The sequence below is a fragment of the Callithrix jacchus genome, chromosome 1, assembly GCF_049354715.1.
Source record: "Callithrix jacchus isolate 240 chromosome 1, calJac240_pri, whole genome shotgun sequence".
NCBI classification, from domain to species: Eukaryota; Metazoa; Chordata; class Mammalia; order Primates; family Cebidae; genus Callithrix; species Callithrix jacchus.
Window position 1 is genome coordinate 159921596 of NC_133502.1, and position 15392 is coordinate 159936987.

Consider the following 15392-nt stretch of genomic DNA (forward strand, 5'->3'; position numbering starts at 1 on the left):
ATAGATTAATTGGGCTTCATCAAAATTTAAAACTATCACTTCACACTCACTAGGATGGTTATAATAAAAAAGACGGACAATAGCAAGTGTTGATGAGTGTGTAGAGAAATTGGAACACCCATACACGGCTTGCGGGAATGTAAGTAGTGTAGCCACTTTGCAGAACAGTTTGACAGCTCCTCAAAATGTTAAACATGAAGTTATCATATGACCTAGCAATTCTACTCATAGGTATATACTTAAGAGAAACTAAAATGTCCGCACAAAAACCTCTGCATGAATGTTCGTAATAACATTATGCATAGTAGCTAGAAAATATAAACTAATAACCATCAGGCTGGGTATGGTGGCTCACACCTGTAATCCCAGCACTTTGGGAGGCTGAGGTGGGAGGATCGCTTGAGCCCAGGAGTTCCAGACCAGTCTGGAAAACATGGTGAAACCCGTCTCTACTAAAAATATAAAAATTAGTCAGGTGTGGTGGCACATGCCTGCAGTTCCAACTACTTGGAAGGCTGAGGTGGAAGGATCGCTTGAGCCAGAGAGATCAAGGCTGCAGTGAGCCATGATTGTACCACTGCACTCCAGCCTAGGTGACAGAGTGACACCCTGTCTCAAAAAACAAATAAAGGAATAAAGCACTGATCAATTCTATACATGAATGAAACTTGAAAACACTTTTCTAAGTGAAAGAAGCCAGTCATAAAAGACCACTTTCAGTGGGGAGGAGGGTGGGTAATGGAGAGTGGCTGTTAATGAGTAAGTATTTCTTTTTGGGCTGATGAAAATATTCCTAAACTGGTTGTACAATTTTGCCAATATACTAAAAAACATTGACTTCTACATGTTAAATGAGTGAATTACATGGTACATGAATCATATCTCAATAAAGCTGCTTTTTTAAAAAGGCATATATACTTTCTTCATGTATCCCAGATGGAAACTCTAGAAATATATTCCCTTATATCAGCGGTCCCCAGACATCTTTTTGGCACCAGGGACCAGTTTCACTGGAAGACAATTTTCCCACCGACTGTGGGGGGATAGTTTCGGGATGATTCGAGTACACTGTGTTTATTGTGCACTTTATTTCTATTACTATTACAATGTAATATGTAATAATTATACAACTCACCATAACGTAGAATTGGTGGGTGAGTTTTCCTGCAACTAGACAGTCCCATCTGGGGGTGATGGGAGACAGTGACAGATCATCAGGCATTAGATCCCCATAAGGAATGCACAACCTAGATCCCTCACATGCGTAGTTCACAGCAGGGTTTGCGTTCCTATGAGAATCTGTTGCCACTGCTGATCTGACAGGAGGCGGAGCTCAAGCAGAAATGGGAGCGATGGGGAGGGGATGTAAATACAGATGAAGCTTTGCTTGCTCACCTGTCCCTCACCTCCTGCTGTGCAGCCCAGTTCCTGGTAGGCTATGGACCCCTAACAGTCCATGGCCTGGGGTAGGGGACTCCTGCCTTATATAGTACTTCATTAATAAATCAGATGTTAAGTCCAGTTTGTACTTACATTATCAAAATAACAATCATAACCATCAGGAGAGGCTTTCTTCAAGGTTTCTTCCAAAGACTCTACTGTCTTGTAGTTAAAGACAACATCAAATCCAAGCTCTTGAAGGTAGGCAACCTTTTCATCAGACCCTACTGCTCCAACAACCTTGCAGCCCTAAATAGAAAAAGAAGGTGGAAACAATAAGCCACAAGCATGGACCAACACTACTTTCCTGGTCTAGTATGCCTAGGTTCTCTAAGAACACCCTCTTAGGCACTGAGCCACATATATAAGGAATACCATAATGGCCCAACAGATCCCACAGGTGAAATTAGTCCCTGGACCTCCTACAACCCAGCTTCAGCTTGCTTCTGACCACCCAGCAGGTCCCTTCTGCATTTATTTGGTTCATAGTTCCACCAGCTGATTTAACAACCTACTTGTTTGACTTCCTTGGTTCTTTGCTTCTGGGCTTCTCTTCCTTGCAATGCAGAATATGCTATCTCTTGGTACAGTGGTTCTTCAGACTATTATTTTATCTCAGCTCTGAGACTCCCACATCACAGACAGCCCTCCTAGTAACTGCCCCCTTATCCTTTTTTTGATTTTTTGAATGTTTATATTCTTTTGAGACATGGTCTCACTCTGTTGCCCAGGCTGGAGTACAGTGGCATGAACATGGCTTACTGCAGCCTTAACCTCTTAAGCTCAAGTGGTCCTCCTGCCTTGGCCTCCTAAAGTGCTGGGAGTACTGACATGAGCCACTGCACCAGGCCCCCTTTATCCTTTGATTTAGTCCAAAGCACCAGACTAGATGCTGGCTAATCACAGAGGAGCTGGAAAGCATTCTGAAAAGCACTTTCAGGATGAGACTACAGATTATATTGGTTCATAGAAATGAGCTTTTCAAAAAGTTCCCTTATACTCTAAATGTATCATGAAGACCCGAATACGTGCCACTGTACATTTTCAATCAAGGAAAAACCCCAATTCAATCTGCATGAATCTCTGTACAAATAGTGACGGCCGCCAGGCGCGGTGGCTCATGCCTATAATCCCAGCACTTTGAGGGGCCAAGGCAGGTGGATCACGAGGTCAAGAAATCGAGACCATCCTGGTCAACATGGTGAAACCCCATCTCTACTAAAAATACAAAAATTAGCTGGGCATGGTGGCACATGCCTGTAGTCCCAGCTACTCGGGAGGCTGAGGCAAGAGAATGGCTTGAATCCAGGTGGCGGAGGTGGCAGTGAGCTGAGATCACGCCATTGCACTCCAGCCTGGGCAACAAGAGTGAAACTCCGTCTCAAAAAATAAAACCCAAAACAAAAAACAAAAACAAATAGTGACGGCCATATACTGTTTCCATTCCTTCATGATTCCAGAAAAAACTATTGCAAGAGAGCCATCCTTGGTCCTTTTTCTTTCTAAGAATACAGGCTTTTATAGGATGATCTCTTTCACTCTTATGACCTCCTTCAGGCAGATTATTAATTAATCTATTAACTTTATCTATTAATTCTAGCCGACTTTTCTCTCCTGGGTTCCAAATCAGTATTTCCAACAATAGATGTCCTCACACTTGGAAGGCCTGCAGGTCCCTCGTAATTAGTGTGTCCAAAAGGGAATATACTTTTTCTTTGCTTCTTACTTGTTTCTTTTCTATCCTTTTGTAGAGAATGATATTACTCAGTTATCCAAACCTGAAACAGGCTCAAAAGAGAGGCTTTCCTTTGTCTTACAATCTATATCCAATCATCAGGTTTTCTTCCTCTTTTTAAACCAAACACCCTTAAAAGCTGACTCTGACTTCCAATCTCTATCGATGCACCAAGATTTTCATTTGAATTATTGTAGGAACCTCCTAAGTGGATTTCTTGTCTCCAGTATAGTGTCCCTAGGAACTATTCTCCTACCTAGGTCTAAGTGATGGTTCTAAAGAGCAGAACTAATCATGCTACTTCTTTAGGGACTGAGTATAAATTCCTTAGTATGGTGGTCTCCTAGGGAATTTCTACAGGGAAGAGTAGGTATTTTAAAAGATGTGTTCATACCATTTCGTTTCTCAGTGACATTCAAAAGGATACTGCATTAGTTAACAAGTGCAGATTACTGGGAAAGGAAGCAATCCCAGAATATGATGATCCTCAGCTATGAAAAACTTAATTGCTAATCTAGAAACTGATGCTGCTGAAAGTCATGTAATTCAATTGGAGGACTAGATCAAGAAAGTACAGAATTCAGAGGAAAAAGTACAAAAGATGTAAATATGAGAGCAACGATAGAATACGAGAAGAATAGTCCTAAGGGAAACAGAATAAATATATATCATTCCTCATGAAGAAAACAGAATAGTTGAAAAATACAATAATTAGACAGAAGAAGAAAACTATTCTTCATCTGAAAAAAAACGTTGGTTTTCAGATTATAATGGCTAACTAAATTCCACACAGAATTAAACAAAGACAGATACAGACATTTCCTAGTGACATTTCTAAATTCAAAGAATAACAAGAAATACTTCTAAGCACCTAAAAGAAAAGTCTAATTACCTACAAAGGAAAGAGAATCAGATTGGCTTTGAATGTCTCATCTGCAACACTAAATAGAAATTGAAAAAGTAGAGCAATTTTATAGAGCTCTGAGGTAAAGGGATTGGGTCCTTTGAACTCTTTTTTTAAATTTAGAGACAAGGTCTCACAACATTGCCCAGACTGGTCTTGAACTCCTGAGCTCAAGGGATCCTCTTGCCTCAGCCAGAATTCTGAAAAGCTGGGATTAGACGCACACAGCACTGCGCCTGGCAAGTCCTTTGAATTCTATACCAACCAAAATTAAAAGGAATTTTCAGATGTCATAACCAAAAAGTTTTAATAATATGATATTTTACTATTTATTAGATTATTGAATAAAAATTAAGATGTGGGGGTAGAATATGGGGAAAATATACTATGTTAGAAGTAAATATACATATATATGTTTGTTTATTTTTTGTATATAAAATAGGTATAAAAATAGTAGCAGGATATAAATAAAACAAATTTGAAATAATTGGTAAAAAAGGTAAACACTAGCAGAATGTAAATAAAATTTAGGTTCTAAGTAATCAGAGGAAAAAGAACAAAGAAAATAACACAGAAAGAAATACTCAGTAAATGTAAAACAAGTAAGATAATATAAATATGAACAAACATTCCAATTACACCAATTAATACAAGTGGCTTAAATTTAACTATTGCAACACCGAGACTTTCATATGGGGTAAAAATAAAATGCAAATAGCTACATTTTACAGAAACACACATAAAATGGACAGAAAGGTTGAATATAAAAGAATAGGTTTAAGGGTAAGTCCTATCAAACTTACGGGATAAAAGCCCCTTGTGGTTTTAATAAGATATTTGAAGTTGGAATATTAGAAATAATCCTAAATCATTTTGTAATTTTAGCATAATCCAAGCCTAGCTAAATTCCAGAACAAAAAGTAGACTTAAAACTAAACTCACTTGTGAATGTAGATACAAAATTTCTATTTTAAATGTTATCAAGTGAATTCCAAAGGTATAAACCCATAATATACCATACATAGGTAAAGCTTATTCTGGGATGATTTGACATTGGAATCATCCAATGGTTAGGATGGTTTGACACTGGAAAACTAATGTAATTCATTCACTGAAAAGTTAACCTGATAAATGCTGGAATGGCATTTAATAAAATTTGATATCTATTCTTATTTACTTACTTACTTAAACAAATTATTCTACAATTTCCATGGTAGCCTTGTATTTGTATTCCAAGCTCCTATTTAGACTGGAGACCAGTTAAAACCCTTGGCTGTTGGTTGTAGCCCTGTACCCATCTGTATTCCACCTAACTTGTCCCCTAGGACCTAGGTCCTGAATCCTGTATCCCAGCCTTGGGCAAAGGATCAGTCAAGCCATATCACCTTGGAACATTCCCACTATGTAATAACGAATCCCTACTGTGTCTGAGTTGTCATCTGCTCTATACGCCCACCATGAGATTGGATCCCTTGAGCAGACATCTGCCCAAATCAGAGCCAATGTTTCCATGTCCTGGGTACTTCCCAGGCGTCAGTTACCAAGCCATGGCCCCACTGCTATGGGCGGAATGCCCATTTCTTTCTAGTACAACAGCCTCATGGCCCCACTGCTATGGGCGGAATGCCCATTTCTTTCTAGTACAACAGCCTTTGCAGTGGGGCCACATGGGTGATGACTTTTAGTTGGCTGATCTCAAGTCCCTTCTTCTATTGCTAAGGACAATAATGAAGAAATAAGATTAAGCTGCAGCCCTAGAATGTACAGTAAAAAATATGAAAATGCTTAATACTGATAAACTCGCTACTCTAGACAGAGGCCATTTCTGACTTGATTACCTACAATATTATCAAATAACAATATTCTAACAATATTAACATTGAATGTAAACAGCCTAAAAGCCCCAGTCAAAAGACACCAACTGGCAAACTGGATAAAAAGCCAAGACCCATTGGTGTGCTATATTCAGGAAACCCATCTCACATACAAAGACACACACAAACTCAAAATAAAGGAATGGAAGAAGATTAACCAAGTGAATGGAGAACAAAAAAAAAGCAGGGGTTGCAATCCTAGCCTCTGATAAAACAGACTTCAAACCAACAAAGATCAAAAGAGACAAAGAAGGGCATTACATAATGGTAAAAGGATCAATCCAACAAGAAGAGCTAACTATCCTAAATATACATGCACCCAACACAGTAGCACCCAGATACATAAAGCAAGTTCTCAACAACCTAAAACGAGATTTAGACTCTCACACAATAATAGTGGGAGACTTCAACACTCCACTGTCAATATTAGACAGATCAACGAGACAGAAAATTAACAAGGACATCAAGGACTTGAATGCAGAGCTGGACCAAGCGGACCTAATAGACATATACAGAATACTCCACCCCAAATTCACAGAATATACTTTCATCTCAGCACCACATCGCACTTACTCTAAAATTGACCACATAATTGGAAGCAAATCACTCCTTGGCAAATGAAAAAGAATGGAAATAATAAAAAACAGTCTATTAGACCACAGTGCAATCAGATTAGAACTCAGGATTAAGAAACTCACTCAAATCCGCACAACTGCTTGGAAACTGAACAAATTGCTTCTGAGTGTCGACCGGATAAACAATGAAATGAAGGCAGAAATAAAGATGTTCTTAGAAACCAGTCAGAATGAAGACACAACTTACCAGAATCTCTGGGACACCTTTAAAGCAGTGACGAGAGGGAAATTTATAGCAATAAATGCCCACATGAGAAACAAGGAAAGATCTAAAATCGACACCCTATCATCAAAATTGAAAGCTAGAGGAGGAAGATCAAAAACACTCAAAAGCTAGCAGAAAACAAGAAATAACTAAGATCAGAGCCGAACTGAAGTAGCTAGAGACACAAAAAAACCCTTCAAAGAAAATCAATAAATCCAGGAGGTGGTTTTTTGAAAAGATCAACAAAATCAACAGACCACTAGCCAGACTAATAAAAAAGAAAAGAGACAAGAATCAAATAGATGTAATAAAAAAGGATAAAGGGGAAATGACCACAGATTCCACAGAAATACAAACTATCATCAGAGATTACTACAAATTACTCTATGCATACAAACCAGTAAATCTAGAAAAACTGGATAAATTCCTGGACACTTGCACTCTACCAAGACTAAACCAGGAAGAAGTTTAAACCCTGAATAGACTGCTAACAATGTCTGAAGTTGAGGCAGCAATCAATAGCCTACCAACAAAAAAAGTCCAGGTCCAGATGGTTTCACAGCCGAATTCTACCAGATGTACAAAGAGGAGCTGGTACCAATCATTCTGAAATTATTCCAAACAATACAAAAAGAGGGAATCCTCCCCAACTCATTTTATGAGACCGACATCATCCTGATACCAAAACCAGACAGAGACTCAACAAAAAAAAACTTCAGGCCAATATCTATGATGAATATAGATGAAAAAATCTTCGATAAAATACTGGCAAACCAAATGCAACAGTACATCAAAAACCTATTCATCATGATCAAGTAGGCTTCGTCCCGGGGATGCAAGGCCAGTTCAACATACACAAGTCATAAACGTAATCCATCACAGAACCAAAGACAAAATCACATGATTATCTCAATAGATGCAGAGAAGGCCTTCGACAAAATTCAACAGCCCTTCACGCTAAAAACTCTCAATAAACTAGGTATCATAAAATAATAAAAGCTATTTATGACAAACCCACAGCCAATATCATACTGAATGAGCAAAAGCTGGAAGCATTCCCTTTAAAATGAGGCACTAGACAAGGATGCCCTCTCTCACCACTCCTATTCAATATAGCATTGGAAGTTCTAGCCAGAGCAATCAGGCAAGAAAAAGAAAGGGCATTCAATTAGGAAAGGAGGAAGTCAAATTGTCTCTATTTGCAGATGACATGATTGTATATTTAGAAGACCCCATTGTCTCAGCCCAAAATCTCCTCAAACGGATAAGCAACTTCAGCAAAGTCTCAGGATACAAAATCAATGTGCAGAAATCACAAGCATTCCTATAAACCGATAACAGACAAACAGAGAGCCAAATCAAGAGCGAACTCCCATTCACAATTGCTACAAAGAGAATAAAATACCTAGGAATACAACTAACAAAGGATGTAAAGGACCTCTTCAAGAACTACAAACCACTGCTCAATGAAATAAGAGAGGACACAAACAGATGGAAAAACATTCCATGCTCATGGTTAGGAAGAATCAATATTGTGAAAATGGACATTCTGCCCAAAGTAATTTATAGATTCAACACTATCCCCATCAAGCTACCAATGACCTTCTTCACAGAACTAGAAAAAAAACACTTTAAACTTCATATGGAACCCCAAGAGAGCCCACATAGCCAAGACAATCCTAAGCAAAAAGAACAAAGCTGGAGGCATCACACTGCTGGACTTCAAACTATACAAGTCTACAGTAATCAAAACAGTGTGGTACCAGTACCAAAACAGAGACATAGACCAATGGAACAGAAAAGAGGCCTCGGAGGTAACACCACACATCTACAACCATCTGATCTTTGACAAACCTGACAGAAACAAGCAATGGGGAAAGGACTCCATGTTTAATAAATGGTGTTGGGAAAACTGGCTAGCAATGTGCAGAAAGCAGAAACTGGACCCCCTTCACCTTACACTAAAATTAACTCTAGATGGATTAAAGATTTAAACATAGAACCTAACACTGTAAAAACTCTAGAAGAAAATGTAGGCAAAACCATCCAGGATGTAGGCATAGGCAAGGACTTCATCACTAAAACACCAAAAACAATGGTAACAAAAGCCAAAATAGACTAATGGGATCTAATTAAACTTCAGAGCTTCTGTATAGCAAAAGAAACCATCATTAGAGTGAACCAACAATCAACAGAATGGAAAAAAAAATTTTGCAATCTACCCATCTGACAAAACTAATATCCAGAATCTACAAAGAACTGAAAGAGCTATACAAGAAAAATACAAACAAACCCATTCAAACCATTCAAAAGTGGGCAAAGGATATGAACAGACACTTCTCAAAAGAAGACATATATGAGGCCAACAAACATAGGAAAAAATGCTCATCATCACTGGTCATTAGAGAAATGCAAATCAAAACCACATTGAGGTATCATCTCACACCAGTTAGAATAGTGATCATTAAAAACTCTGGAGACGGCCGAGCGCGGTGGCTCAAGCCTGTAATCCCAGCACTTTGGGAGGCCGAGGCGGGTGGATCACAAGGTCAAGAGATCGAGACCATCCTGGTCAACATGGTGAAACCCCGTCTCTACTAAAAATACAAAAAATTAGCTGGGCACGGTGGCGCATGCCTGTAATCCCAGCTACTTAGGAGGCTGAGGCAGGAGAATTGCCTGAACCCAGGAGGCGGAGGTTGCGGTGAGCCGAGATCGGGCCATTGCACTCCAGCCTGGGTAACAAGAGCTAAACTTCGTCTCAAAAAAAACTCTGGAGACAACAGATGCTGGAGAGGATGTGGAGAAATAGGAACACTTTTACACTATTGGTGGAAGTGTAAATTAGTTCAACCATTGTGGAAGACAGTGTGGCGATTCCTCAAGGATCTAGAAATAGAAATTCCAATTGACCCAGCAATCCCATTACTGGGTATATACCCAAAGGACTATAAATCATTCTATTATAAAGACACATACACATGTATATTCATTACAGCCCTGTGTACAATAGCAAAGATCTGGAACCAACCCAAATGCCCATCAATGATAGCCTGAACAAAGAAAATGTGGCACATATACACCATGGAATACTATGCAGCCATAAAAAAAGATGAGTTCACATCCTTTGTAGGAACTTGAATGAATCTGGAAACCATCATTCTCAGCAAACCGACACAAGAACAGAAAACCAAGCACTGTATGTTCTCACCCATAGGCAGGTGTTGAACAGTAAGAATACGTGGACTCAGGGAGAGGAGCATCACATAGTGGGGGCAGTTGGTGCAGCAGGGGGCTAGGGGAGGGACAGCAGGGAGTGGGAAAGATGGGGAGGGATAACATGGGGAGAAATGCCCGATATATATGAAGGGGGAATAGAGGCAGCAAAACACCTGGTTATGTATGCACCTATGCAACAACCCAGGATGACCTGCACATGTACCCCAGAACCTAAAGTAAAATTTAAAAAAACAAAACAAAACAGTGTTCAGCTTATCTTTGCTGTAGTTTTCTCCATTCCTCCAATTTTTCAATCTCCAACTTCTAAACAAGACCACTAGATGATAAACTCCCTGAGGCCAAGGAAGATCTGCTGTGTTCACTGTTGCATTCCCAGTGGGTCTTGAATAAAGGCTTGTTACTGGAGAAGGGCACTTACCTTGAGCTTTGCAATCTGCCCCACAACAGAGCCCACAGCTCCAGATGCTGCATTCACCATCACTGTTTCTCCACCCTTCACACCACAGATGTCAAGTAGGCCAAAGTAGGCAGTCAGGCTAAGGGAAGAAAATTAAGGATATGTGAATAGAGTTGTTTCTTTCCGCTATAAGTAATTTATATATATCTTGAAGGCCTTCTCAATGGCCCAGTGCCATGGGTCCAAGTAAAAGATAAAAATATAGGAGACAAATATTACCAGCCACTGTTGGTTTACTTCCTCCATCTCTACTTTCAGATAGGAATAAAGATGATGTGAACTATGGAGGGAAGGGAGAGTTGGCCAGAAAGGGGCTGTATCCTGTCCATTCACAGGTCAAATTTCAGCGGCAAAAGACAGATCGGTCTCCCTCAAACTTTGGGGACTCAAGAGGAGAGCTATGCCTCATTCCTATATAAGTGCTAGAGAGATGATGAACTTTATGGGAAAAGCCCCCATGTTATCATGGTGACATACCCACAGAATAGCTAGAATGCTATGATATTAGGCATGTGAGGGTCGCAGGCAGCATCTGGAGTTTTCCATGGCTCCAAAGTGGTATGGAAGACCTTCTGAAACTTCCCCATATTACCCCAAGTAAGATGTCAAAGTTGGCTTGCAGGAAAAGAGCTACTGGACCTACCAAGATGCAGCACAGGCAGTATTGATGGGGACTGGGGGAAGACACCACCATATCTCATTGGATTGCCAGTTTGGAAGGCGATATGAGTGAAGACTTTCTTCACAACCAGTTTCCTCGTGTCTCCCTTCATCTCTCCTCCCCTACACCTGGCTCACAATCCAGAGGGAATGATGGACAGGATAACAAAGAGAGATGAAGAGCTCTTGTCCATAGAGGCAGGAAAGGGCAGGCAGGAAAGACCAAGAAGAGCTGGAATTGTTTAGTGTCCACTAATTGAATGTAAGAAGGTATTACGCATCCTCTACTTTCACAATGGTGTCCTTGGCAGTGGCAATTTTGAAGAGTTCAAATTTTGAGTGAAGTATAAATTTGGGGTGCATAGGAGTTGTTTTTGTTTAGAGGCAGATAAATGGTAATATCATTACCATTGATAATGGCATTACCAATGGCAATGATATTACCATTTTATTCTTTAGAAGATCTTCAAAGTATAAAAAAGTAAGGGGAAAGAAGGGTGGGAAGAAGGAAGAGGGCAAAAGGATCTCACAACTTAAAGCAAGGAAGTAAATGAATTTCAGGTGAGGAAAGTCTTAGGGACCCCCAAAGACAATGACCTTGCTTCTTCAGGGCATAAAAGGAAACTGGACATCTAAACTCCAGTTGGGAACTGGAGCATGGACACAGGATGAACTGACCAGAAGTCTTCTGGAGTGATGAGGCCATGAGAAGCTTAAGGGTTTTAGATCTGTACTAAGCTGAATGGCCTTACAACTGTACTTCTGAATCATCTCAATTACTATTTATTTAGAGAGAGGGTCTTGCTCTGTCACTCAGGCTGGAGTGCAGTGGCACAGTTACAGCTCACTGCAGCCTTGACTTCCTAGGCTCAAGCCATCTTCCCAACTCAGCCTCCTGAGTAGCTGTAACTACAGAGGCATGCCACAGTATCTGGCTAATTTTTGAATATTTTTGTAGAGACATGATCTCACTTTGTTACCCAGGCTGGTCTTGAACTACTGAGCTCAAGTTATCCTCTTGCCTTAGCCTCCCAAAGTGCTGGGATTACTGGTGTAAGCCACCATGCCTGGCTTCATCTTAATTATTTAGACTTCAGATGCCCTTACCTCACGACCTCAGTGGCACATAGGGAAAGGTGAGGAAGGAGAGACAATAAAGAGAGGCCAAGGTACACTGACCTCCTTTCCCTTTTTTAAACTCTGAAGTTTAAAAAGAAGGCAAAGAGCCTCCTGAGGACAGGAGGAGCTGGTTCCTTTGTGCTGCCTTTGGCAGCTTCTTGGGAGGGATCATGCTGTGCTGCTTCTCATGGTCACTTTCTCTTTGTACCCGAGGGTCTCTGACCTGATTTTCTCCCTCTTTCCTTCTATCCCAAAGCTAACTCTATCCCACATTTCTTTATTTTATTTTATTTTTGAGACAGGGTCTTGTTCTGTTGCCCAGGCTGGAGTACAATGGTGCGATCTTAGCTCATTGCAGTCTCGACCTCCTAGATTCAATCAATTCTCCTGCCTCAGCCTCCCCAAAACCTGGGACTACAGGTGTGCAACACCATGCCCAGGTAATTTTTCTATCTTTTGTAGAGATGAGGTTTTACCAGGTTGCCCGGGCTGGTCTCAACCTCCTGGGCTCAAGTGATCCACCTGCCTCAGCCTCCCAAAGTACTGGGATTACAGGTGTGAATCACTGAGCCCAGCTTCATCCCGTTTATTAGTTATGTATTTATTCATTTTTAATTGAAAAAAATTGTATGTATATATATTTATTATGTACATGTTGTTTTGAAATATATAGACATTGTGGAATGACTAAATCGAGCTAATTAATAATACACATTACTTCACATAGTATGGTGAGAACATGTAAAATATATTCTCTTAACAAATTTCAAGTATATAGGTCAGGCACCATGACTCATGCCTGTAATTCCACTACTTTGGGAGACTGTGGCAGGCAGATCACTTGAGGTCAGGAATTCAAGACCAGCCTGGCCAACATGGTAAAACCCCATCTCTACTAAAAATACAAAAATCACCCAGGCATGATGGTGCATGCCTGTAATCCCAGCTACACAGGAGGCTGAGGCAGGAAAATTGCCTGAACCTGGGAGGTAGAGGTTGCAGTGATCTGAGATCACACCACTATGCTCCATCCTGGGCGACAGAGCAAGACTGTCTCAAAAACAAAAAAAACAAAAAACAAACGAAACCCCCACAAATTTCAAGCATATAATGTTATTATTAATATTAACTGTAGTCACCATGTTGTACAATACAGAACTTATTCCTCTGTCTAACTAAAATTTTGTATCCTTTTGCCAACATCTCCCCAACCCTTCAGCTTCTCACCCCTGGTAAACATCATTCCAATCTTTTATTCTATGAGTTCAACTTTTTAGATTCCACATTTAAGTGACATTATATGGTATTTGCTTTTCTGTGTCTGGCTTATTTCACTAAACATAAAGTCCTCCAATGTTGTCACAAATGACAAGATTTTCTTCTTTTTTAAGGCTGAATAGTATTCTACTGTGTATATAGACCTCATTTTCTTTATCCATTCACTCATTGATGGACATCAGGACTTCCTTCTTAGTCCTGCCATCTTCTCTAATCAGCCCCTGAGCCTATAATGCATCAAAATATCTTCCTGTTGACCAAGTTCTGAACAAACCATTTTGGAAAACCAGAGTGTCAGACATTCAAACAAATGAAATTTATCCATGAAACTCACCCTGTCATGCCAATTGTCCCCAGAGCCAAAGACAGTGGTATTGTGTCTGGCCACTCTGTTGGCAGCTTTTCCAGATCTTTCCCATCAGAAATGGAGTGCATTGTCCAGCCTGAAGAAGCCAGTACAACAGTTCCTGTTGGTAAGTCTGCATTTTTACTTTCCACAATCCTGAAAGATAAAGCACATTAAGGCATGTGATATGTCTTCGCTTTCAAAGGAGTCGGGATGCTGTGGGGTTAGTGTTGACAAAAGGGCACTGAGGTTGATATTCCATGATTGATAGTCTACCTCCCCTTCCATCTTAATTCTTAGCCATCAGCATAGGAGTCATCAGAGAACTCAAAAGTGGACCAGTCACTTGAGGAGTGGCTCGTGTGGTGAGGAGTGCCTGTTCTCACCCACTTCTCTTCCTTACTTCATTTTTTGAGACAGAGTCTTGCTCTGTCACCCAGTCTAGAGTGCAGTGGCGAAATCTCAGTTCACTGCAACCTCCACCTTCCGGGTTCAAGCGATTCTCCTGTCTCGGCCTCCCAGCTAGCTGAGATTACAGGCGCCCACCACCGCACCTGGCTAATTTTTGTATTTTCAGTAGCGACAGGGTTTCACCATCTTGGCCAGGCTGGTCTTGAACTCCTGACTTCATGATCCACCCGCCTCCACCTCCCAATGTGCTGGGATTACAGGCATGAGCCACTGCGCCCAGCCTCCTCTTCCTTTTAAGCAAGAGTTCTCTGTCTTCTGGCTCAAGGTGACCTGGACACTAGCCTTTTCTTCTTTAGGAGACGCTCTCTTTCCCTTAGCATTCTTCTCTCCTGAATCTTTGAGATTCTCCTCTCTACTGTCCCTTTCACTCAGGGTACGGGCATGCCAACTCTGCCATTTTATAATCCCATCCCTCCCCTATCTCCTTGTTCCTTCATCTTCCTTTTTCAGCCAAACCTCTTCACTTCCCACACGTGCTAACCTGCTGCAGCCTGCCTCCCACACCTACTACTCCACTAAGGTCACAACAACCTCCTGAGTGCAAAATCCAGTGAATATTCCTTAATGATTGTCTGATTTTCCTTTTCCACTCTATTAACACAGGGGCACCCAAAGTCTTCCCCAACTGATTACCAGGATACTGATCTCTCCCGGCTTTTTACCTCCTCCTCTAAGCTGCACCCTGTCTCATTTATTGATTCCCTTTCCTTCATCCAACTTATCATTTTTTTTTTTTGAGACAGAGTTTCACTCTTGTTGCCCAGGCTGGAGTGCAATGGCATGATTACAGCTCACCGCAACCTCTGCCTCCTGGGTTCAAGCAATTCTCCTGCCTCAGCCTCCTGGGTAGCTGGGATTACAGGCATGCACCACCACGCCTGGCTAATTTTTTGTATTTTTAGTAGAGATGAGGTTTCTCTGTGTTGGTCAGGCGGGTCTCGAACTCCCGACCTCAGGATCTGCTGGCCTCAGCCTCCCACAGTGCTGGGATTACAGGTGTGAGCCACTGCGCCCGGCCTCAACTGTTT

General features: G+C 40.9%; 1 protein-coding gene across 6 annotated transcripts in view; it reads right to left on the reverse strand.

Annotated features, from left to right (window-relative positions):
• The window catches only part of PTGR1 (prostaglandin reductase 1), a 73262-nt gene that overhangs the window by 14374 nt on the left and 43496 nt on the right, over positions 1-15392 (reverse strand). For all 6 annotated transcript variants that reach the window (XM_054258922.2, XM_078374277.1, XM_078374270.1 and 3 more), the window contains 3 exons: positions 13882-14049; positions 10452-10569; positions 1534-1689 (listed from right to left, as the gene is read on the reverse strand). In XM_054258922.2, the coding sequence (XP_054114897.1) occupies positions 1534-1689; positions 10452-10569; positions 13882-14049 (442 nt within the window). The remainder of the gene's footprint in view (positions 1-1533; positions 1690-10451; positions 10570-13881; positions 14050-15392) is intronic.